Consider the following 27,145-nt stretch of genomic DNA (forward strand, 5'->3'; position numbering starts at 1 on the left):
CATTTAAACTTAAAATATATATATATTTGAATTTTCTCCCTTTTATAGAGTACAAAAATAGACTTTTTAAAATTATTTACAAATTGTATAAAGTCGATCACAGATGACAGATTAAGTGAAAATCTTTTTTAGTTATTTATATATGTAAAATATTATAATAAAGAAATATCAGCTAATATATAATTTTATTATACAGGTATCTTTAATCCCTTATTGGCACTTTGTTTTATTTTCGAATAATGAGATCACAGAGTATTATTATTAAGTACTGCTAACTTAAGAACAGAAATGTTGCAACACTGTCACCAAGGCCGCCACATATTAATATCACTGTCATCACTTTTTTCCGGTTTCACAAGTCTATTGTTGTTGAATTGGTGCTCCATGTGAAACTCGCTTCCCGCTGACGATGACACTGATACCATATTTGGTATCACAGTTGCTGTTGGTTTTAAGTCACTGAAGACCAATTTTGAGGATCCTCCACCATACACTACAGAATGTTGTTGTTTTGATGTTTGGTTAATTCTCAGATCTAGTCCGCAAGATAACTTCTCTTCCGTTGATGATGCTGTTTCAACGTAAATTGGTGATAATGTTGACGGGGGAGGGATAACAGAAACTGGGGCAACAACAGCAGTTCTTGCAGCGAGGGTTGTCATTTTATCTTTATCAGCTATGTAAGAACTGCTGCTAACGTTGGATACTGTGGTATTGTTTGTACTTGTCACTTCATTCACTGTTTCGAATGGTTTTAAGGCTGGCATTGACGTTGTTGGGACAATAACTTCAGCTCTTTTCAGTTGTTTCTCTTGATTAGTAATTTTGTAAGTTATTCCAGCTGGTAAGGTTGTTAATTCTGATGGTGGCTGTAAAGTCACTGGAGAAGTGGTAATTGCTGGTCCTCTTATGCTAATTGGAGACGAGTATGTTAACATGGCAGAGGAAACTGCAGGAGGAGTTGTACTTTTCGAAACATTTGTTGCAAAAGACGTTAAAGAATTTCCTGAAACTGTTGATGATGATGGTTCAAGTTTGATAGCTGTCGAAGAATGGCACAAAACTGATGTTACGCCACTGGAAATAGTTCCAGAGGGTAAACTACCGCTTCCAGAAGTTATGACAGAAGAGGTTGTGATTGGTTGATCAATCACTTTCACAAGAGATGACGTAGACGAAAAGGAATGTGGAGAAAGTCTTGACACATCAGATGTTGAGTCACAATTTGAAACTTTTGGGTCCACTACATGATGGAATTGAGGACGGGGACTTGTTGGTTCAGACTTCACTTCACATGAAGTTTCAGTTGGTGACGTGATGGGTTGTTGCACTGTAAGAGTTCCCGTTGGAGCATTAGGGAAAACAAAAGCAATGTCTCCACTTGGAAGACGCGTTGGCACCAATTGGAGTCCTCGAAAGACGTTGGACGGTATTTCTCCATTTACGTTGCTACCGCCATTTGCTGTTGATTGAGGTATAACACTTATTGTCGCTGTTGGAAGATGCACTTGTACTGGAGTAGCTGCTACTACATGTCCAGAGGTGACCACTTGGTTTGTAGAGCCACCGTTTCCGCTCCCAACGCCATTGATACAATTGGCAAGATGAGATAACAGATGCTGTTTCACTTTGACGTCCAAACCTTCCACTCGTCCTAAGAACCTTCCGACTTCATTGGCGCACTCACTGAAGCCTGCTTTGTATTTGTTGACAACGCTGGGGTCAGCAGCCATTGCCATGGCTACTTGTTGTCTCTGGAGCGTCTCCAAATGCTTCACTGTCATCTCCAGAATGTCGGCCTTTTCCAACTTGGAATGACGAGCAGGCTATAAGTAGATAAAAATAAAAATAATGTTAAATCTTTATTTTAAAAAATTGAAAGCACAAAATTACAAAAAAGTAATAATAATAATAATAATAATAATAATAATAATAATAATAATAATAATAATAAATAATTACAAATCCACATATTTTATGTACGGTAAAACAAGCCAAGTTCACACAATAGAACTAGGTACAGACCCTAAAGGGCATAACGTGGGACGTTAAAAATTAAATTCTTGTATTCTATTCATACGCATCATAAGCATGATGAATATGCGATTACATATTATGATAACATGTGATTGTGGGCAAAATGTACCATGCACGCATGCCCAAGCGCATAATTAGGTAAGTATTTTGTTAATGCGAAAGAAGTATAGTATAGGCATGAATAAAAGATTTGAATTTACGTTATTATGAATATTTCTAACAACAGTAGCTTTTGAAGACCTAGTAAAGTTTATTTTATTCTAATTTACTTCGGAGGAAACGAATCTGTAAAGCCTTGAGTTGGGGATATCGAATTCTACCACTCCATCCTTTAAGTCAAACCTTTTTTAGGGACTAGTATGAGAGAGAACAATTCAATTAAGTTTACACGCAATGGAAAATTGCTAATCTTATTACAGTTCCCATGTTTTTTTTTTTTCTTCTTTTATATTTTGACAGATCGCTCCTGAAATGGGTCACCTTGTTTTGTTACGAAAAGAACTAACACTAATTAGTAATTTATTAGTAAGCAGTCTCCATTCGTAACCTGTACATCTATTAGAGCTATCTCGTGGCTATATGGTTAGCGTACGCGCGACCCAGGTTCGATTCCCAGTGAGATCTCATGTGCTTTGTATCTCACGTTAAGCTGTAGGTCCCCTGTGCTATCTCCTTCAGATTCCCCTGGAAACTTTACGTTGTCTGCTTAAGTAAATACATATTCAAAAAAATTCACAGTCAAAAATTTGAAGTAAACTTAAGTATCCCCCCTCAAACAAAATTTCGCTCGCTCTGATGTGACGCAGAGTTTCTGTAGGTATTACGTTCGAAAATGATTCTCTTTTTCTCTCTCTCTCTCTCTCTCTCTCTTTTTTTTTCTCTCGTTTAACGCCCCACGATTATGACCTTTACGCTGAAGAAGACTGATATTTAATGAAAATGAATCATGTAAGATTAATTTTTCACTCTTTCACTAGAAATCGAACCCGGGACCACGAGTTCCAAGACAAAGTACTAGTCACTAGACTAGTGAGGAGGTCGTACTACGTTGGAACTAGGTTAGCGTAGATGTTGCATTACTCTTTATCTTTGTATAAAAACAATCTTCTTAGTGCTGCTACGTACTCAGTATCTTTCCCGTATGTTTATTTCCAACCAAAGAAAGAAAATTTAGATCTACACAAGAATAAGAGTGTGTAACCGTCGGTAAACAACCAGATAATGTTTATCAAAATATATAAACCATGGCTTTCTGTATCCTGCACCTGCCGACGGAGGACACACATGATTTCTGCCTATTTGCAGCTATAGAGATCGGTCATAACTAAGCAACACACCTATACGTAACTTGGTACAAACAATCTTGTGTATGATACAAAACCTTGCTAAATTTCGAAACTCTCCGGATTTTCTAGACTAAGAATCAGTTTTTTTTTTTTTCTTTCTTCGGTGCTCCATCAAAATTAAATGAAAATATTGGCAGCACTGCCTATCGTGGTCCTGGTTTCGACAGCACTTAAATAATAATAATAATAATAATAATAATAATAATAATAATAATAATAATAATAATAATAATAATAATAATAATAATAATAATAATAATACCGTACAAATAATAACAATTCTCTACTTAATTATAAAGCGAAAAGGCGATTAGAACATCTTAAAAAATAGTCACAGGAGCCAAAACAAAACAAAAAAAAACTATAATGAGGCAGCAAGCAAATTATTTTTGATTACATAAATATAATAAAAGTGTCTGTACAAATACACCTCTATAATATGTATGACGTTTGATTAATATGAATAGATGATATCAAAAAGATTTTTTTGGTATATAATCACGCAAATAAAAACAGATTGAGAAGCTAATTCTTGAAACTTCCTTTTTCACAAAGTAATTGGAAAAGTTATATATATCGTTTACGAGAACTGTCTTAGCACTTTCATTCATTATGTAGCCTACACAAAGAACTATGACAAGTATATAGAGAGGGGGAAAGACAAAAGGAATAGTAAGACAGTTCTCGAGAGAATGTATGATGTGTGATAATTAATCATTTGCTGTTTTTCTCCTTTGGGGAAGGGGGTTGAAAAGGCGGGACATGAGCTTCACAAATTAAGATCCCCAGAAGAAATAGTACTAAAAAAAATATATATACACACACATACGTGTACTGTATAAATCATCACACACACATACACACATAGCGTAACTAGTTTGGTCTTTCTCAAAATTCGCAGCACGTACGATCGCAAATAATCGATATTCGCATCGCACAAGCAGTTGGCCTTTCCAAACCGTAACTACAATTTTCTTTTTTTTTTTTTTTATCTATTTTTTTTATTTTTCTCTTCCCTAATTTAAGTTTGACTCAACTGAATCTCGTTTTTTTTTTTTTTTAAATAGAAAGTAGAAAAAATAATAAGAACATGATAAATGAACTGCCCTAGGTAAACTGCTTACAAACGGCAACCGCTTCTTAACGCCATCATAACAAAAGAAGCAAAATAATAGCATATTTCCATGAGTTATCTCTTCTTAAATTTTTTGTTATCAACAAAAGCAAACGAACTAGAAAGAAAAAAAAATACTAAAGTAAGAAGAAAATGCAATAGCAATGTGTGTTTTAATTTAGAAGAAATTCGAAACTACTGACCATGCAAGTCCAGACGTGCCCTTTTAAATAACATACCCAGCGTTGCCAGGTATTAACACTTCTTGTGTAATAATAATTTTTCGTTTCTTATTATTGTACATTGGAAGCTGGGAAGTTATTTAGGAGGCATGGGAACACCTCGAGTTTCATATACACAGTATTTGTTTTAATAAATAATACGGTAATATAAACGTACTAAATCAAAAAGATGAAGCCTCATTTACATCGCTGGAAAATTCCTCCCCCTTCCCTCCTCGCGCGCAATATCTCAAATGGCACTTCTGCTTGAAAGCGGAAATGAGAACAACTATGGCAGACTAAAGGAAAATTGGTTTGTTCTTATAGTGGAGTTCTTCAAAGTCATATGGGTAAAAATTAAATTTTTTATCCCTACAAGCTAAGAAAATAAACCTTACCTAATGTTCTAATTTTTACATTCAGAAACTAGAATATATTAAGGAAATAAATCTTACCCAATGTTCTAGTCTTTACGTACAGAAACTAGAATATATTAAGGTGTTCGGGCCATTCTGCCCTATAATGGTTTCATAAAATTAAGAAGAAAAAGGAGGCTTATGTTTTTTCAGTGTTTGAGCCTATTGGCAGCATTTCCAAAACTTGGAACAAAATATATGTTTTATGTAGTGTCAGTTTTGCTGTAGAGATGTCTCTGCAGGTCAATATGGTTTATATTTGTAGTATCTTACTCTGGCGGTCTCTTGTCTTTCTTTTCAAAAATACCGTTAGGCCGCCTCCCGCATTTTTTGTCAGTGTTGTGTTGTGCATTCCTGCAAAGGCCTCGTGTGCGGGATCTTCAGTGTTTGTGTATTGGATTTTCTTATTCTAATACATATCAATTCCAGCAACTACACAAATTTATACAGTCCAAAATTCCAGATGCAAAATAAATTGTTATTGTTTTCAGTAATTCATTAGCTGTTTAATTAAATGCGCAAAACAATAAACTATTGTTTGCTCGGCGTAGACATAAGGAAATAAACCATAACTAATGTTCTAATCTTTGTATACAAAAACTAGAACATTAGGATAAGGTTTATTCCCTTAACTTGTAGGAATAAAGTTGTAATTTTTACCGATTTGACATCCCTCAAGAGACACCACGGTTTGTTCTAACATTATAAAATTAGCAACTTGTAAATTTATGTAGCATGTAAGTGAAGATTTTCAGCAATGTTCTTATATACAGCAGTTAGTACATATTTCTGGTTGGATTTTTAATTTTGGAAAGAGTGAATAGTATTCACTTTCCAGTTATCTTGTCCTGTTACGTGACTGCCACTGCCACATCCATCTTGAGATTCAAACTCCAACCACTAAATATTCTTCCTGTTAAATCGTCCCCAACATTATCTGTCATTGAAAACCGCACGATACACAACTTACATGCGTAAAATATTCATTTCAGACATCTACCCCGCTCGCAAGGACGAAGCAATGTTATTCATGAGTTTTATTATTATTAAATAATCGTTTCTCGTACAAGTATTTGACTTTAAATGTCTGGCAACATTGAACACAAACCACTGGAAGCCACTTCGATCAGTTCTTTTTCGCGTGGCAGGTAGGTGTACACAGGTAGCAGAAAAGCAGGTGCACAAATTCATAAATCTGTTCCAACTGTATTTATCTATTCGATATTCATTTGTTTCTTCAGTTTGTTTGTTTCTTTTATTTCTTATGAGAAAGACTGGGCATTATTTTTGTGAAGATGAAAAGCAGAGAATTACAACCACAACACAATGTACTACTGAATTTCTTTTACTCTCTTTTTTCAGTACTGAATTCTATTTGAAGAATGAAAGAAGTTTTGCTTAGATTATGTAGAAATGATTAAGTACGCCTGTTCCCTATTCTTACCATAATTTATAAGCAATGATTTTTTTTTTATTTTTTATTTTTATTTTTTTTTTTTTAATATAACTTCCTACAGTTTGACATTCAAATTAAATGCTAAGACATGTCCAGTTTGTTGAATAAATTTGCAATTATAGTTTTAGGATTTGTAATTTCAAATAAACGCTTTATTGTTTGTTTACATTTCAATCAATCAAAAATTTAAAAAAGGAAACAAAATCTTTCTTAAGTTTTACGCCGCATGGTTATGGAGGCTAAAGGAGACGGTGATTATGAGAAATGAATAAAATTGTGGGAAGAAACGGGAGAAGTCCGACAAAACCCATGCCCACAGTATTCGTCCACCACCAAAACTCACTTGGTGCGATTTAGAATCGAACCCAGGACCCTATGCACCAGAGGTGAACTCTAATCAATCAACGAAAAATAAAATCTTTAAGTTTACGTCCCACGATGGTGCCGGCTAAGCTAAAGTAGACAGTGATGAGAACTGAATGAAATGGCGGAATGAAGAAAGTGAGAGGAAACGGGAGAACACCGAGAAAAGTCATACAAACGGTGTTTGTCCACCAAAAAGCTCACTTGGTGCGAACTGGGATCGAACCCAGGACGATCTGCACCAGAGGTGAACGCTCTACCAATGAGCCACCGCGTCCCCAATTAATTTTAAAGTAAAACAACAATCTACGGCGAAAATTGTGTGAAAATATTCCATTGTCATCGGTTTTATTTGTATGTGCAATATTTTGGAGCTCTATGCGTTAGAATGTAAATGTGTAAAATTTAAGAGGCAAGATTTGAAACTAACAGAATAGTGACTTCGAATGACCATAATAATAATAATAATAATAATAATAATAATAATAATAATAATAATAATAATAATAATAATAATAATAATAATAATAATAATAGAAGAAGAAGAAGAAGAAGAAAACTAATACCACGCAGTTTATGGAATGTTATCAAAAACAGATACGGTTTAATTTATCAAAGAATCGTCTTTAGCAGCTAAATCCAGAAACATATACGTACACTAATGTCTAAAATTATTGTCGCATGTCTATAAATATGTTGTTGTAGGTATATAATTTGATAACGAATTCGCCCGGTATTTCTTATAATGTTAGTATGTGTATAATCGGCAAAGACATGTATGTGGCAAATTTCATGTCAAAAGAGCAGTAAATAAGAACAATAAAACAAAAATAAAACTTTCTTGTCCATTTAGCAACATTTTGTTTCACTTATTCTGGTTTTCGTATTTATTATTCTTTTCCTATGAAATTTGCCACAAATATACATTTTCCGATTATACACTGAGTATCAGTATTAAAAGTACCCTGCAAAACCATTATCAAATTATATTCTTACAAAAAGATAGTTATAGATATGTGTCGGGGCCGGTGGCAGGAGGCGATCAGAACTTTTGCGGCCACTGGTGAGGGAGTCCCACCACAGGTCACGAACATAAAAAGAGATTATTAGCGACAATATCTCTACCAAAGGTAGCCGAAATCAAACTAACAGAATAATTAATAAAGGACCACGAAAGGTCTCAAGAATATCTCTGACTTAGAGGGTTGCCTGACATTAAAAATGTAATGGAGCTGAGCAGTCTATGGGGCTCGGCAATTTATTAGTACGGTAGGGAGGAGGTCCGTCCTGTTCAAACAATGTCCGACTAACAAGGCTGTCGGCAAGGTGATTTGATAGGAAGAGAGAGAGAACAGGATGAGTGCCTAGGTATGACAATAATTAATTACAAAGCTTAAGCACGAGTTTACGAGATTATAAGGGAGCCTTGATCCGTGAATGTCCCGCAGGTAATTGCCAGCACTTTAGGGCAGTGGCGGCTCCAAAGGGGTCACTAGTTAACGTGAAGCCCACATAACAACGAGATTAATTAGCACACCAAAATAATATACACTAGGACTCGTGCAAAGAAATAAATATTTGTAGCGGGACGACAACTTAATAATTAGGCACGTATTATACAACAATGAATTAAAAATAAAGCTAATGCAATGGAGGCAGGATTATTAACACACTTAATGGACCTCAAATACATAAACTTCACAAGACAAGGTCAGGCTTGGCTATACTAAAATAATTTAGCCTAATAACAATTTAATCGATAAAACAATAAAATGGAAGAGATAGTTATCGCTAACAACCTTAGTTGTAGAATCACTTTTCACAAACACTGAAATCGGATATTGGGTGCAAAGAAGTAGACGTGATTCTGAGTCGATGCGAGGAATCAAGATGCACAATTAAGATCACTAAAACAACTTAAATCACTCACCTCGCAATTGAACACCTACACAGATGAAAGAGTTCCAAGTGGCCTCTGGAGATATCGTCGAGTCCTGTATAAGTCCAGTTGAGCTTAGCGTGGTAACAAGATGTTCGTTGCGACCAAGAATTCCCAGAAGATGTCTGTATTGGTTCGAGCGGTAAAACCAACAAGATGCTTCCACTCCCTACGGAGAGTGAAGTTCTTTCTCCAATCGGAATTCTCACGGCGAATGCAGGAATAGTACTGGAGTCGCAGAACACACACAGAAGGGTGATGGTTCACTCAACTACAGAAGATAAAGAGTTCGGTCCTCAACAGGCGTGACTGGTGTAGTGGTTCACGTAGGAACCAGAGAACGAAAGAGATGTGATAATAATGACTTCGACGAACGGCTTCTTCGGAGGTACTTTCTGAGAGAATATGAGTAGGTGAGGTCGTACTTTGAAAACTTTAGATAGGCGTTTTAAATAACTGGAACGCCGAGTTAGAATAGTATGAGTTTTATTGTAAGTTGCTTTTGTACAGCGCAGAAGAGTTGTTAAGCAATAAGTTGTTATACATCAGAGATAATTTTAGATGACGCACAAGTCTAGTGGCGTATGCGTGAAACTTGAGAGGGGTCAGAATATGACCAATGATAAAAGAGAAACAAGGGCAGTTCAATGAAGAGATTGAATTACGACTGCCTGCAAGTAGTAGTAGTAAACTTACTAGAAACAACGTTCAGCACAGTAACAAAGTTCTTGCTGTATTGCACACACGAAATGAAAACAGAGATGGTCCTTGGTAGGAGAACGGAGATGACGGAGTTCTCCACTAACACAGTGTAATAACACACTCTGGTAATGCACTAAGTTCTTCTCTCTATGACTCTAACAAAGTCAGAGAAGAAACGCAAGTCCGGCGGGCGAAGGACAGAAGCCTGAGCCCGAAGAGTGGGCCGGAGCCCCCGGCGACGAGCACGAAGCTCGTGCCTCGTAGACACACAATGATTTCCCCCTGAGAACAGCTTGTACAGCTATTTTGTATTCAGGGAGTTTATTCACACGTTACGTACGTGGGAGTATAGTAGGGTGGTATCTTCCCAAAAAGGGCGGATACTCGTGTGCAATGAAATTAGTCTTTACGTTTAGATTGGGTATTGATAATCTAAACGACTATTTAGGGTGTTAACTAGAATAGTCACGCATGCGCGTTATTACAAACAGTATAAGGCTTTAGCGTCATCTGGTACATAATATCCAAATTAAAAGTCAAAGGTTAATTTGATATTACAAAGAAAATCAAGCTTTATCCAGATTTTACAGGTTTCTTAATCGTTTCACAATGATACCAAAAATACAAGTGTTCCCAAGACACTTATTTTATACGGTGTCAAAATAGACATATTTAGTATTTTCGAAGTGTCAACTTCGGCGCCAAAATGTTAATTATACGTCTACCATGTTTTTGAGAACATCTGGGCTTAAACAGAGGACAATGAGAGTATTCAGAAAATAACATCAGACTCTCAGATAATACACAAGGGTTAGATACTCCCTTGCACGTGCAGCGAATCGAAGGTTATAGGTTACCAATTCAGATCTGTTTCTCAAGATGCAAAGAGGGGAGAAAAAGATATGAGTTTCCTCTTACGAGACAATAGCTAACTTTAAGTATTCGTCTGGCTTAGTTATTCCACAGAAAGAACAAAATATAAAGAGAGAAATTTAACATTGACCAATACCTGCAATAATTACATGGCAATAAAGCAATTAAAAGGTTTTTAAATAGTAATTATGAATTTAATAACAGTAAGAAAAGAAAAAAATTAGGTCGGCCCGAAGGCGCCTCAGGTCGGCCGCTACAGTCCTCCCGCGTAAAATAAAAAAAAAATAGACGAGGGAACTGAGGAATATTTTTTTTTTGACTACTTGGGCTTAAATTTTTTTTTTGAAAAAAAAATATTAAGTGGCAATATTGTTTTTAAACTTTAGAGTTGGCAACACTTTTTAATCTTTAGGATTGGCAACACTGCTTAATACTCATACATAGATATATTCAATTAAAATTTCTTAGTCCTAGTTGGCAACACTTACTAATTCTTTAAGTAAAGTTCATAAAGGTAAAACATTTTTGTTGCTTATACCAGCGAATATTATTTTATACACAATTATAGCTAAATAATCGAAGTACTTAAATCCATAAAGTAAAAACCCATTGAAATAATTATATAGCATTAGGTAACACCATAATAAAATAATATGACACAAAAGTAATTATATCAGTAGTACCGAAGTATTCACTAGAATCCCAAAATAGCTTAAGTATATATATATATTTTTTTTTGTATATAAGAAGATATACGATTATCTAAAGGTCTAATACCTAGGTCATACCCAAACAATTAAAAAGTTAAAGAAATGTTTATATATATACCTCTATAACTAGAATTAAATATGAGAACCCAAAATCATTATTAAACTACGTTAATAAACAAAGTTATCATTAGACTACCAATTATTTAGATATAAAATCTCGATTGTGAGTGACTCACAAATTTAAGAAATTACTACATGGCTCTACCAGTGGTTATATACGTATAATACAAAGAGTTCCCTAGTTGGTACGATTTGTTCCTACATATTTACAAAACTAAGCTTTGTCTATAAAAATATACAAAGACTAACAAGGCCAATACAACCTGATTTCGTATAAATACACTATACCTATTAAAACACTATAGCGAGGGATAACACAAATGACTTCAATTATGTACAGTACACATTTAAAATATTTTTTTTTACTCAGTTTTTATAGTTATTATTATTATAATACGAGTTCCTATATATACAAAGGATATACCTATATGTAAAGGAGATGGATGACCCATACTAAAATAATATAGTTAGATATTAAACTCAAGTAACATGCAATTATGCTTTACAAATCAATTATAACTACAAAGGAAGTATATATAGATAGCAAATATTTACACGCATTTTTTTTTTGTTACTAATTTGCAATCATTAACGATAGTTGTATTCTTGACCTCTCTAGACATTCAAGGAACTGCACATTTCCTAAACGAAATTTCCACTAGGTATATATATAGAATTACTAAATTTAACAAAAGATTTGAATGACTTCTATATTATTAGAAGTACAAGAATCAACTACCTAAAAATTCTAGAGATTATAAACACTACATAGAATCGCAAGACTACCGTATACAGAGTATAACTACATTAGTTAATGAAGTATTTAATTCATTTTTTTTTTATTATTATTATTACTATATGTAAATTTTCTTTTTCTCTACGTTTTGTTTTCTGATACATTAATTAAAAATTTACACTTTATCACTTACTCCAAAATTGTCAAAACAAACCATTAGTTACACGATAAGAAAGGGAGCCAGTTTGTTTTTATGCTCTTCTAGTCTTTACCAAAATTGGGTTACTGGGACTCCCTGAGGTCGAAGGTTATCCACTACCGGAGGGTAGTTGGGAATTGACGCTCAGATGTTTTCTATTCTTTTTTTTTTTTGCTACTACACTCCACGCTGAGGTCAGGGTGGTGTGAAGAAAAAGAAATTATACTACAGCCCTGTCTGGTAAGGGTCTGGTTTTTCTTTTAAACAGAGAACGGCCAAAAGAAGAATTTCTATGTTTTCATACAATCTTTCGAATGAAATGAAGGCTGATTTCTTTTAGCGCGAAAGGGATAACTAGAACATATATATATATATATATATATATTTTTTAATCACTTTATAACATTCATCCCTTAAACAATTAGAATTCAGTACGGGACAGCGTATGAATGTTTCAAAATGAACCCTTTTTAAATAGCATTTATATGGAACACGACTCAATACCGGGTGTTCATAAACTAAATGGCAATTTTATAGTTACGTCTAAAAAATACCTAAATTACAATATGGCGCAAACGACCAATATACAAGATCAATTATTGTCTAGACTTTCAACATTTTCATTTAACAATATGCCAATTAACGCGTGGTTCAATATTATTGTTTAGTGACTATTGTCACGCAGTTGAACAGACGCTTAACAAAAATCAATCAAATAAATCATCTCAATTTATAGAATGAACTACCACAAATAATTAATCAACGCAGTTGAACAGACGCTTAATAAAAATCAATCAAATAAATCATCTCAATTTATAGAATGAACTACCACAAATAATTAATCAACGCAGTTGAACAGACGCTTAATAAACTTAATCAAATAAATCGTCTCAATTTATAGAATGAACTACCACAAATAATTAATCAACGCAGTTGAACAGACGCTTAATAAACTTAATCAAATAAATCGTCTCAATTTATAAAATGAACTACCACAAATAGTTAATCGATAAGAGAGGTAGAGTTACAATATAGAATTTTAAATCAACATATATTTAATTGTACTCTTCGCACAGAGGTACTTCGCTTTTACGTCATTTTATTAACAAAGGAACCAATATAACTGAAGTACTGACGTTTAGAAATTAACAATGAATTTAAATATAACTTCAGGCAATTATCTTGTTGCCTTACTATGATAACAACTACCTTTTACAGTAAAATATTGATATCATTCAATTGGTAGGTCTTAATTTCAACCTGGATATTCACCAAAAATTCATATTAATTATAACATATAGTAGATATCAATTATCATAGGCATTATAACGCATAATATATCAAATGCCATTATCATATTTATTATAATGTATATTCACGTTAGAATATTATTAGAATTACAGCTTAAAATGTCTATTCCTGGTAAATACAATAATCAATATATCCAAATGATAAAAATAGAATGTGCCACAACCTTATAGAAATACAATCGAACGGGAATAGACTATAATTACTTAAATACATTTAAGAACAATTAATACAATTCAACGAGAATTCCTTACAGGAGACATGATGTCGACTCTTAGATACAAATTAAGTTGGCACTCGGACGGCAGGAGGCAAGAGAGGTATAATAAAGATTACTTTTAGCCTATTATCTAATATTAACTCATATGACCCTGGGACTTACATTTACTTCGCGTTTATTCATAACTTTAACTTTGAGGAATTTAACCGCGTATTTACATTTTAGAGACCTTTTGGGATATCTATACGCACAAAAGAACGATTTATCATTTCAAATAGGAGACAAGAAAGAGTTTATATGCAATTACAAAATGATCAATAATGCACTTATTTACTAAACAGGGCGGCTGTATTTGACATTTAGGCCCGATAAGAATTTTATTCTAGAAAATAACTCGATTCCTGGACTTGCAAAAGCATTTCTTTACTCATGATATTATAACATCACTAATTTACGCGGAAGCTAGAAAACATAACAATACTTGATACATTGGACAAGCGAATTTAATTATCTCTTCGGACAACCTTAGATTTTCTTAAGGACTCGTGCTTGGTCTCATTAGGGAGCAAGAGTGCTCAAAAGGATTAGGTCTACACAAACGCACCTTTGATTAGATTAGGCACTCGCGAGCAAGAATATTTATGACCATTTAAATACAACATTAGCTTCCATACATATCATTACCATCTCGAAAAGCACATAGTTAAAACTTTAACACCATAGGGTGTCTTTCGAACGAAACACTGGGCTTCCTTCCGAAAGAACCAAACATTCTCTGGTCGTTCGTTAGTAAACTGAACGATAATAAACAGCTGCGGGACCTAGGGGGTCCATAGCGACCTGGGATGTAATAGGAGGGTCCCGTACCTTTAAGGGGGTAAGCCTTCTCAAAGATCCGGCTTAACATCCTTACAATTACGCGGACGCACCATTATACAATAAGGTCGATATAACAGAAGATCAACATTAGAGATTGCGCGATTCTCAGCTAATACAAGCGATAGAAACAAGCGGCAATTCTCTGAAACGACCAATTTACGCTTTGGGGCTGATAATTGTAGTTAATTATCACGTTTGATGGAATTGGTACAATAAGATCGATTCAACGGAGTATAAACATCAGAGATTGCACGATTCTCAGCTAATACAAGCGATAGAAACAGGTGGCAATTCTCTGAACGACCAATGTACGCTTTGGGGCTGATAATTATAGTTAATTATCACGTTTGATGGAATTGGTACTCTTTTTAGGAAAGGGAATTGACACATCCTAACCTAATCTAGACTCCATGAATTACTAATGGAACAAGGGAGAGGTATGATCACTGTCTCAATATTTTCCGACAGGGTGTCTCCCAACGACACGTCCCAAAATTAAATAGCTCGCTAAAATTTACAAAATAATTACACAACTCGAGGCATTAGCGCTCGGCAAGGAATAGCAAAATTAATAACAATACTACAGAGCACGGTTTTACGTCCTGAACAAATGAAATTATTAACACAATGACTACGGTCGAATTTATCGTGACCGGAAAGTAATAAATTTATAGATAATTCAACTTCTAACATAATGAATAAGAAAAGATTCATTGATTAATAATGTCTACTAATAAATTATTTAAACGTCTCCTTAATTAATAACAATAGTAAGCACAAACGGAATTGTTAGGATTAGTCTTTCTACTACATTAAGTTCACGTATTTCTTCCTTAATAAAACAGCCTTACACTGGCAATTAAAATTTACAAGAGCTTTATTCAAATTACAAAACTTTGATGCCATGGACTTCAAAAGCAATAACGCATATCCTAATAATTTACGCTCTTATCATTCAATCAAAATACAAGGGACTTCGCGGTCTTAGAATACAGGGTACTATACTTCAGGGGTGTCCCACATTAGTGTTGTCTTTATTCAAACACGACTTAAAATAATAAAATAACGAGTTAGGCTTAATATTACAACAACTTATTAAGAATGGTCTCTACTTAAAACAAATTACTAAACTGAATTTATTGCCTTTTTAAACTTTCAATCTTGGTATACTTAATTCTCTCATAATTAACAAAAAGCACGTCCATTCATAAACAATAAAATTAAATTGGCCTCCAAGAAGATTTTTAAAATAATTTGAAACTTCAAAATCACAATAATGAATCTCATTATGAACTTTTACTGAGAAACGAAACATATTAAGGCTTTAGTTCGCACAATTCGTGTAAGGAATCTCTTTAGCACCTAACATAATATTTAATTTACCACTAACGCTGAGAAGCCAGTCGGGGAAAGATCAAGAATTTACCCACAATCAAAGAACTAACAACGCGTGAGTATAAGGACTCACAGAATGAAAATTTCAAAATAAATTTCAAAATTTCAATGATGTTTGTTTTGACTGACTTGTTCATTAATTACACAAGCAGAATTTGAATACTTGGAGTTCCTACACCAGCCTTGCGACTGATGATTCTTGAAATGAATCTCGCGAAAATCCATTGCAAGAATCGAACTCAGAATACGTTGAGAAGCTTTGAATACAGAACGGAATAGCTTTCATCTCGATAGGTGAAGAAGAAAGTATCCGTTTCGTATTTGGCGCCATAAACCTTCTCAAGGTATTGTGTTGATATTTTTCCCTACAGTTTTTTGAATACTAAGGCAGTACACAACCCAGGAATGCTAACCAACACACTTCCTTTTTCTCGCTCTTTCTTTTTCTTTTTCTTTTTGTTTTGTTTTGCCCAGCTGGGGAAACTAACAGAGAACAGATGTTTTCTCTCTGTGTTGAAGAAAAAGGAACGAACTATTCTTTTGATATATGGACTGTTTCTTTTTCCTTCCCTCATTGACTTCTCTAGAACAAGCAAAATGATAGTTAAGCTTTCAGGGTAGAAGGGGGCATTTGCCCAACGCAACACATTAACACAAAATGTTTACTTTTAGATTTAAATTTCGAGCAACGTAATAGGAAACCTGTCATTTCAATTAACACAATTTAAACATTAAATTATACGTTACTCATCTAGAATATAAAATGTGACCCTAAGCAAACTACTTAACACAAATGAAAGTAATAATATAAATAACTCCTGCTTTGTCATTTACAAAAGCAACATAGGATTCTATAATCAATATCAATTAACACATTATTAGATGACGAGCTAATGATCGAATCTCACTGCTGAAACACCAAATTTATGTCGGGGCCGGTGGCAGGAGGCGATCAGAACTTTTGCGGCCACTGGTGAGGGAGTCCCACCACAGGTCACGAACATAAAAAGAGATTATTAGCGACAATATCTCTACCAAAGGTAGCCGAAATCAAACTAACAGAATAATTAATAAAGGACCACGAAAGGTCTCAAGAATATCTCTGACTTAGAGGGTTGCCTGACATTAAAAATGTAATGGAGCTGAGCAGTCTATGGGGCTCGGCAATTTATTAGTACGGTAGGGAGGAGGTCCGTCCTGTTCAAACAATGTCCGACTAACAAGGCTGTCGGCAAGGTGATTTGATAGGAAGAGAGAGAGAACAGGATGAGTGCCTAGGTATGACAATAATTAATTACAAAGCTTAAGCACGAGTTTACGAGATTATAAGGGAGCCTTGATCCGTGAATGTCCCGCAGGTAATTGCCAGCACTTTAGGGCAGTGGCGGCTCCAAAGGGGTCACTAGTTAACGTGAAGCCCACATAACAACGAGATTAATTAGCACACCAAAATAATATACACTAGGACTCGTGCAAAGAAATAAATATTTGTAGCGGGACGACAACTTAATAATTAGGCACGTATTATACAACAATGAATTAAAAATAAAGCTAATGCAATGGAGGCAGGATTATTAACACACTTAATGGACCTCAAATACATAAACTTCACAAGACAAGGTCAGGCTTGGCTATACTAAAATAATTTAGCCTAATAACAATTTAATCGATAAAACAATAAAATGGAAGAGATAGTTATCGCTAACAACCTTAGTTGTAGAATCACTTTTCACAAACACTGAAATCGGATATTGGGTGCAAAGAAGTAGACGTGATTCTGAGTCGATGCGAGGAATCAAGATGCACAATTAAGATCACTAAAACAACTTAAATCACTCACCTCGCAATTGAACACCTACACAGATGAAAGAGTTCCAAGTGGCCTCTGGAGATATCGTCGAGTCCTGTATAAGTCCAGTTGAGCTTAGCGTGGTAACAAGATGTTCGTTGCGACCAAGAATTCCCAGAAGATGTCTGTATTGGTTCGAGCGGTAAAACCAACAAGATGCTTCCACTCCCTACGGAGAGTGAAGTTCTTTCTCCAATCGGAATTCTCACGGCGAATGCAGGAATAGTACTGGAGTCGCAGAACACACACAGAAGGGTGATGGTTCACTCAACTACAGAAGATAAAGAGTTCGGTCCTCAACAGGCGTGACTGGTGTAGTGGTTCACGTAGGAACCAGAGAACGAAAGAGATGTGATAATAATGACTTCGACGAACGGCTTCTTCGGAGGTACTTTCTGAGAGAATATGAGTAGGTGAGGTCGTACTTTGAAAACTTTAGATAGGCGTTTTAAATAACTGGAACGCCGAGTTAGAATAGTATGAGTTTTATTGTAAGTTGCTTTTGTACAGCGCAGAAGAGTTGTTAAGCAATAAGTTGTTATACATCAGAGATAATTTTAGATGACGCACAAGTCTAGTGGCGTATGCGTGAAACTTGAGAGGGGTCAGAATATGACCAATGATAAAAGAGAAACAAGGGCAGTTCAATGAAGAGATTGAATTACGACTGCCTGCAAGTAGTAGTAGTAAACTTACTAGAAACAACGTTCAGCACAGTAACAAAGTTCTTGCTGTATTGCACACACGAAATGAAAACAGAGATGGTCCTTGGTAGGAGAACGGAGATGACGGAGTTCTCCACTAACACAGTGTAATAACACACTCTGGTAATGCACTAAGTTCTTCTCTCTATGACTCTAACAAAGTCAGAGAAGAAACGCAAGTCCGGCGGGCGAAGGACAGAAGCCTGAGCCCGAAGAGTGGGCCGGAGCCCCCGGCGACGAGCACGAAGCTCGTGCCTCGTAGACACACAATGATTTCCCCCTGAGAACAGCTTGTACAGCTATTTTGTATTCAGGGAGTTTATTCACACGTTACGTACGTGGGAGTATAGTAGGGTGGTATCTTCCCAAAAAGGGCGGATACTCGTGTGCAATGAAATTAGTCTTTACGTTTAGATTGGGTATTGATAATCTAAACGACTATTTAGGGTGTTAACTAGAATAGTCACGCATGCGCGTTATTACAAACAGTATAAGGCTTTAGCGTCATCTGGTACATAATATCCAAATTAAAAGTCAAAGGTTAATTTGATATTACAAAGAAAATCAAGCTTTATCCAGATTTTACAGGTTTCTTAATCGTTTCACAATGATACCAAAAATACAAGTGTTCCCAAGACACTTATTTTATACGGTGTCAAAATAGACATATTTAGTATTTTCGAAGTGTCAACTTCGGCGCCAAAATGTTAATTATACGTCTACCATGTTTTTGAGAACATCTGGGCTTAAACAGAGGACAATGAGAGTATTCAGAAAATAACATCAGACTCTCAGATAATACACAAGGGTTAGATACTCCCTTGCACGTGCAGCGAATCGAAGGTTATAGGTTACCAATTCAGATCTGTTTCTCAAGATGCAAAGAGGGGAGAAAAAGATATGAGTTTCCTCTTACGAGACAATAGCTAACTTTAAGTATTCGTCTGGCTTAGTTATTCCACAGAAAGAACAAAATATAAAGAGAGAAATTTAACATTGACCAATACCTGCAATAATTACATGGCAATAAAGCAATTAAAAGGTTTTTAAATAGTAATTATGAATTTAATAACAGTAAGAAAAGAAAAAAATTAGGTCGGCCCGAAGGCGCCTCAGGTCGGCCGCTACATATGCGACAACCATTTTGAACATGAGTGTACATTACCATAGGGTAAGAAGTGGGGAATACTGCAAGGGTGTTCAATCCTCACTTCCGGAAGTGATTATAACTTTTTTTCTTTCTTCCCCAATCCCATCCCACCCCTTCTGAGATACAACTTTCTGTGTTAACAGAATGTGAAACAAACAAATTGACTTGTCAACCCATATACAACCCTCGTAACCAAAAAAGAAATTGACTCAACCAAATCGGGAAAACGTGTAAGAAGTTTCTTCCGTTGGTGATTTTTTTAGCGTCTTTCTCAGCTGTTATTCTTTATTCCGCTCTCTTCCCTCCCCTCCCCCCCTTTTAAGTGCTAATGCTCTCCAAAAGAGATAGGCAAATATTGAAACTTACGTCTTTTTTCAAGGCGTCCAAAATGAGATTCTTCAGTTCGTTCAAGCAGTTGTTGATTCGTGCTCTTCGTCTTTTCTCCATGATCGGCTTGTTGCTCTGTAAAGGAACAGAAGAATAGGAAAAATTATTTCATGTTAATTTGACTATTATTGAGACAAATATAACACAAGATATTAAAATCATATTATTAAATGTATTAGCTTTTTGTACGGTAACAATGAAAATAGTTTCCGACTAATCTCGCCTTCAGGATTTTTCAAACCTTTCGTGTGGTAAAATGAACGGAAATTAAATTTGTACAGCTCACAGATGACGAGAAGAACCCTAGCAAAAGTAGTGTGACGTAGGTATGGGCTCGCCCACTTTTCGCTCGGGGGTTTGAAATGACACCACGGAATAGCAGACATATAACTTTACCCGGAGGGGCAGACGACATCTAAGTATAGACCACACCTCAAAAACTGAAAATGGACTTGACCGTGTCGATCTTTCCCCGCTACCCCCGTTTTAGGATTCTTCTCGTCATCTGTGAGCTGTACTTTTACGTCCCTCGATTATACCTTTTAGGATAAATGGGACGATTATTATAGTATTAAGTGAATGATTGTGAAACAATCGATAAAATGAGAATGCTGGAGGAAATGGAGAGAGATTCGAAGAGACCCACCGAGAAACTGTTATCCACTATCACAAAATCACGTGGTCGGGTATCGAATCAAGGGCCTCTCGCACCAGAGGTGAGGATGTTCTTTGTCCTAATATGGATTAGAGGATAATGACGTATGCAGTAACAAAACAATCTTATATTTTTCACTACATTCCATTGATGTTAAGTCATATTTGGCATACTTATGAGAAATTCCACACTGAATTTTGGTAACAAGTATTAATAATGATTTCCAAGGTTCAAGCTTTGCTTTTTATAGACTTAAAATTGATTTAAACTACTCACTGAGCAAAGCAAAACTTTTATTGTAAAAACTGTTAACGTGGTAGTTTCACCAAATATCCACTTGGCTTCATCAGGCTACGAAAACAAGGAGGAGCAAACCTAAGTATGAATCCCGAAACTCCCAAGAGGCATGTTGTCTGACTTGAAATGAAATGAAATCTGAGTTTTATGTGCCACGATTATGCCGGTTAGACTAAAGGAGACGGTGATGATGAGTGATGAATTAAATGAAGAAAGTGGGAGGAAACGGAAGAACCCCGAGAAAACCCACGCACACGGTGTTTGTCCAGCACAAAGTCTACTTGGCGCGGGCTGGGACCGAACCCGGGACCCCAACCACCAGAGCTGAACGCTCTACCACTGAGCCACCGCGGCCCCATTTGTTGTCTGACTTGACGATGGCCAGTTAATTACTCGTAATCTAGTTTTGAGGAATATGTTCCTCTCCTTTTTTTTTTTTTTTTTTTTTTTTTTTTTTTTTTTTTTTTTTTCATAGGTGGACTCATAACGTCGCCAGATGTTTGTAGCACCGTTTGAAAGTTGCATTACAAGGAAGGATAATTGTAAGAACAGTTCTAACATTTTAATTCGTGAAATTTTAAACATAGTTAATTGTAGAAAAATTAACTCCCTCGGTTCAGTATATTTACAGTGTAGCACCAATTATCCGGATTTAAGAATTCTGAACATAATCCTGATAATTGGGAAAATCATCAAAAAAGATTATGTTCTGAATAAAAAAAAAACAAATCTAGAGTCGCTTTTATTTAATAAAAGTCGGACCTAATGTGTGTTCAAAACATCACTTACTACGAAAAGAAATAATAAAAAAAATATAAAATTACAAGTCAATATAAATATTATTGTGATATAAAGGGGGCCACGTCGGCTCACTGGTAGAGCGCTTACCTTGGTGCGTGGGGACCCTGGTTCGATCCCCGACGAAGTAAGTTTGTGGTGGACATGTTGTCTGTGAGTTTTCTCAGTGTACTCCCATTTCCTCCCACCAATTCTTCCATCATTACTCACTTGCTTTAATCATTGTGTTCCTTAGCGTAACAGGCATAACCGTCCGTGGAACCTTTAAACTCAAAAGATGTCATTTCATTAACGTGATATATTACTTTTTTTTTTTTCTTTTCTTTAATTTTTGAATGATACATTTCCTTTCTCAGGAGTAAAGAGTATCTGTACAGCATGCTGACTAATAAAAGTGATCCCTATGTGAGAAAAAGTTTGAGAAACACAGTACTGTACTGTACGACGTATAACTAGCAGTTGTAAACTTGTTTTATCAAATACGAGTGATTGTGCTTGTTATTCTTCGGTGAATGACGAAAATTATAATAGTAATAGTAATAATAATCTTTTAAAAAAAATGCTAGCTTCCCTGATCCTCCGATTCGAGGCTAGAAGCTGCTAGTAGAACCACACAATTTTCAGTGCTGACATGAATAAAAAAAAATAAAACGACATCTTTAAGCTTTACGTCCCACGGTTATGCCGGTTAGGCTAGAGGAGGCTGTAATGATGAGAAATGAATGAAATGGGGGAATGATGAAAGTGGGAGGAAACGGGAGAACCCCGAGAAAACCCCACGAGCACGGTGTTTGTCCACCACAAAGTACACACGGCGCGATCTGGGTTCGAACCAGGGACCCCAAGCACCGGAGGGGAACGCTCTACCACTGAGCCACCGCGCCCCCATCTGGCATGAATAAGTGGGGCGATGAAAGACAAGTGTAGTAACCACAAATTACCCAACTAAAAACTGTCGTCTATCTGACAACGAGAATCGAGTTATTTACCTAACTTTCCGATACCTTATAAAGCAAAATCTGAGTATTAGACACATTGAACGGATACAAACAACAGGTACAGATTAAGAACGGCCCAGCATAAAATGGAATTTTTACGGGTAAAATATATTACTTCACAAAGGGAGAGTAGTGACTAAGGAAATTCTGTAATAAGGTAGCACATAATGTGTCATTCCCACATATGCCTCCACAGCCTATATGCACTTCATAGGAATTTTGAAGCTCAATGACTTCTAATAGTGCCTTCTCCAGAGCTCTCTGGCACGTACGTAGGAATTTATTTCAGGGTGGATCCCAATCTAATATGAGGATAAATTATATCAAAATTTATAACCACGGCGGATCCAGGATGGACTTCTTGGGGGACGGTGGATTGTAATACTGCTACTTAGAGCTACTTTTAAGAGCTCCAAACTCTGGGATAGATTTTATTTATATATAAAATAAGAAAGTTTCGTCTCCTGGGGAGAACGATTGCCCCCCCTCCTTGGATCCGTCACTGTAACATAACCCATAAAATTAGACTAAATTTACAGGAAAGTCGGAATTTTGGGGTGGGGGTTGCTCTCTCAGCCTTGACCTTTCGAATGGTTACATGCTAATTGAATAATACTATTTAATGTATTAAAAATGTAAGAATCATATACGCTGGGCTATTTTTAATCTGAACGGAAGAGCACTTAGTATACTAGCCACAACGAAAGACCTCTCCTTCAGGGGCGTCATTTAGGTGGGGGAAATTGACCCCCCCCCCAAGAGTTTGAGGAACACATATACTTTAATCAATTGTATACTAATATACTAGTACAAAACATGAAAGTCTTATGTCGTCGGTGCTCTTCTCCCCCCCCCCCTTCCAAGCGAAGTCTGAAATGACGCCCCTGCTCTCCTTGGTCTTGAAGCTACTGGTTAAATTGTTCCACTCGTTTTAAATATGCATGACTACAGAATTCATTTTCGAGTAACCAAGTTTTTAATGTACAAGTTGGGTTATTTTTCTTTCCATTGCAGCCTTCTTTCTCTGGTAAATCTTCAAGGGGGGTGGGGGGACATGAGAATAGGATGAATTGCACAAATAGAAACTCAGCCTTAATCTTTGATACGAATAATACGTAATCGTAATCTATCAAATATACTAAGTATTGCATAAAATACACTAAATAATAAATAAAACTTGAGAATTACAGATGCGATACTACTCTATGCTACTGTCTAAACCAGCGTTTCCCAACCGGTGTGCCGCGGCACACTGGTGTGCCGCGAATGGGCCGCTGGTGTGCCGCGAAAAAATCGAAACAAATTATTAAATCTATACGAACCAAATTGCAAGACAGGGGAAAATGTATATTTATATTTCACATTACTATGAACCTCTACTATAAATCTACAATTTTAAATTTCATACTGTGTTACTTTTCTGTACATTTTTAATGTTGAAAAACGTATTTATTATTGTCATGACCATTATTACTTCTTTATTGTTGCAGACTATTTCGTAACTTGAAATTTTAACATATCATTCAATAAATTCAACAAAGCAAGCATGCATACAAATTACCTACATTTGTGTTTTAAAAGTATAGGAGATTTGTTTATTTGTTCGTTATTTAGTGATCTTCCCTTTTAGTTAGAGGTTAGATACAGTTTTCGAAAGAGAAAATGGATTTTTAAAAACCCGAGTCCTATATTTCATTGCTATTGTTTTCTATTTTAAAATTAGAATGAAAAATAAGTATAATGATTTAGCACGGGGGAAAATCAGTGATCGAGCTTTCTTCTCTGTAAGAAGGAAATAAGTAATCACATTAAAATACCACGGTAATGATATATATATATATATATATATATATATATATATATATATATATATATATATGGGTGTGCCGCGAGAATTCAAGTTACACCTGTAGTGTGCCGCAAGTTGAAAAAGGTTGGGAAACGCTGGTCTAAACTTTTCCCATTGTAATGGTAGGCCTTGGTGGTCCGTTGGTAATGACTTTGGGTAGATAAAATTCTTACTTGAACCAAATTATATGAACCTGTAATCACGGTGCAAAGCATGAGAGGGGAGGCTTAGAACCAAGCTTAATTATAGAGTGCTTGGTTCTAAGGATCCGTGCTTCGTTCGATCCCAGGTCATCTATGTCTGTGGAGGACAGCATAATGTCCGCAGGTTTTCTCAGGGTTCTCCAGTTTCCTCCCCCATTCTCAGTACACTATTATTCCATAATCATAATCATCCGTCTCCGTCGGGGCATAACCCCCCTCCCCCCCAAAAAAAAGACATTTCAAACAAACTACATATACCGCTACCATTTCAATTTTATTGTAATGCGTATTCCATTTTCCAACATACTTCCGTCAGGCGTTTCGTTCTTGATACTACGGGTGCAGTAATTAAAATAACACTAATTGATTGGTCTTGCACGTCTTTCAGCACCAAGGATGTATGACACGGGGCCCAAACCAGTTGTTAGGTTTGAATCTGATATTCGAATCCAGAACCACGCGAATAGAAAGCCTGTGTCTTTGAGGAATTCAATAATTTTCACTCGCGCTAATATGAATCCTTCTTAGAGATAAGATAGCTATCATTTCTGTAAATATTCTTCCTTCAAGAGACTCAGAGTTCATATCCTACTTATCCTAAGGGTATTAGTTTCTCCCTACTTACTCATGTTAAACGCTATGTCCTCCCATTGACTACTGCTAGTACACGAAACTACCTGCCAAACCTCTTATAAACCACGGAGGGAAGTGAACAGCCCAAATGCTTTAATTAACGTGTTGTCCAGTCAGCATATCGGTTCCCAGTCAGGGGCGGACCCAGGACCGACTTCTGGGGGGGGTTGTCATACTGCTACTTTTAAGGGCTCCAAACTTTAGGATGGGTTTTATTTATATATATAAAATAAGAGTTTCCTCTTCTGGGGGGGCGATCGACCCGATCGCACCCCCTGGATCCGCCCCTGTTCCCAGTCATAATATAATTGGCTTCTACATTGGAATCCAATGCAGAACCGCGGTCGCGGTGGCTCATATTAAACGACCTGTAGTGCATGAGGTCTTTGGTTCGATCCCAGTGAGTTTTGTGGTGGACAAACACCGTGGGCGTGGGTTTTGTCGGGATTCTCCAGTTTCCTGCCACTTTCTTCATTCCACCATTTCATTCGTTTCTCATTATCACCCTAGCCGGCATAAGCATGGGACATAAAGTTAGTTTCGAATCCAGAACCGCACACAACAAAATGCGAAACTTTTACTGAAATCTGAATAACTGAAAATAAAGTTATATATATATATATATATATATATATATATATATATATATATATATATATATATATATATATATATATATATATAGCATATTGAATACGCAGCACTCAAGGGCGCCGATCTGGGGGGCCGAGAGCCCCCCCCCTTCCCAAAGTTCATGTGGGCCCCCGCATTGTATTTATGAATATACAATATTTGGCATAATTTGAATGCAATTTGTCATAAAATCCTCATACATATGCCTTCCGCATCTGAATGCCCCCCCCCCCCCGCTCGAAATTTACAGAGAAATCGGCGCCCTTGGCAGCACCAGCAGCCCCGGCTGGTCTAGTGACTAGCGCTCCAATCTTTCACTGCACGTAGTCCGGGTGAAAAGCATTGACATTTGAAATTTGAACTCACTACGGTAACCCGAATTCTTCCTTAAACTGTAGGTCCCTGTCTCATATACTCTTCGTACTGAAAAATCAAATAACAATGAGCGGCACTGGCTGCAAATTTATTTACTGACAACATGTGACTAACAGAGAAAACAGAGAATACAAATTCTTGATTTCTTCAAAATATACATGGAACTATTATTAACACTTACCCGTCTATTTTCACATGGTTTTCTGTGTGTTGGAGTAGTAGTGTTATTGCTGTCCGAAGCCATGATCGGGGACGACGTAGTACACATTGGTGTCGTCTGCACTCACTGCTGGGAAATCCCAAAACCACAAAACAAAACAAGAAAAAAAAAAAGTTCACTCAAAATAATGTTCAAAGTGCTATTAGCATGATTTAAATAAAAGAACAAAAAAAGAAAAAGTGGTCACTTGAGTCATGGGAGGAAGAGGGGCGGGGACAGAATTCCGAAACGAAGAGCTGAGGTAAAAACCTCGCTACGTTTTCGTTCGTTCGGGCTTTCTTCCGGAATGTGATCGCCACACGACTCACCCACCTCCTTCCGCAGTCACCGGTGCAAAACTGCCGCGGTTAGAATGAAAGC

At 36.2% G+C, this 27,145-nt stretch overlaps 1 protein-coding gene across 2 annotated transcripts; it reads right to left on the bottom strand.

The window, feature by feature from the left end:
- On the bottom strand, window positions 1-27,145 carry LOC145672147 (uncharacterized). 2 transcript variants are annotated; one of them, XM_081741472.1, is made up of 3 exons: window positions 26,747-27,145; window positions 20,104-20,199; window positions 2-1,826 (listed from the first exon to the last, which is right to left on the bottom strand). In XM_081741472.1, the coding sequence occupies exons 1-3, from the start codon at window positions 26,831-26,833 to the stop codon at window positions 303-305; spliced, it is 1,707 nt and encodes a 568-aa protein (XP_081597598.1). In that variant the 5' UTR covers window positions 26,834-27,145; the 3' UTR covers window positions 2-302. The 2 variants fall into 2 exon arrangements, with proteins under 2 accessions (XP_081597599.1, XP_081597598.1); XM_081741473.1 differs by lacking the exons at window positions 20,104-20,199; window positions 26,747-27,145 and adding an exon at window positions 8,884-9,286 and having other exon boundaries at window positions 1-1,826.

This window comes from Thermobia domestica, chromosome 15 (assembly GCF_964235325.1).
Source record: "Thermobia domestica chromosome 15, izTheDome1.hap1.1, whole genome shotgun sequence".
Classification (NCBI taxonomy): domain Eukaryota; kingdom Metazoa; phylum Arthropoda; class Insecta; order Zygentoma; family Lepismatidae; genus Thermobia; species Thermobia domestica.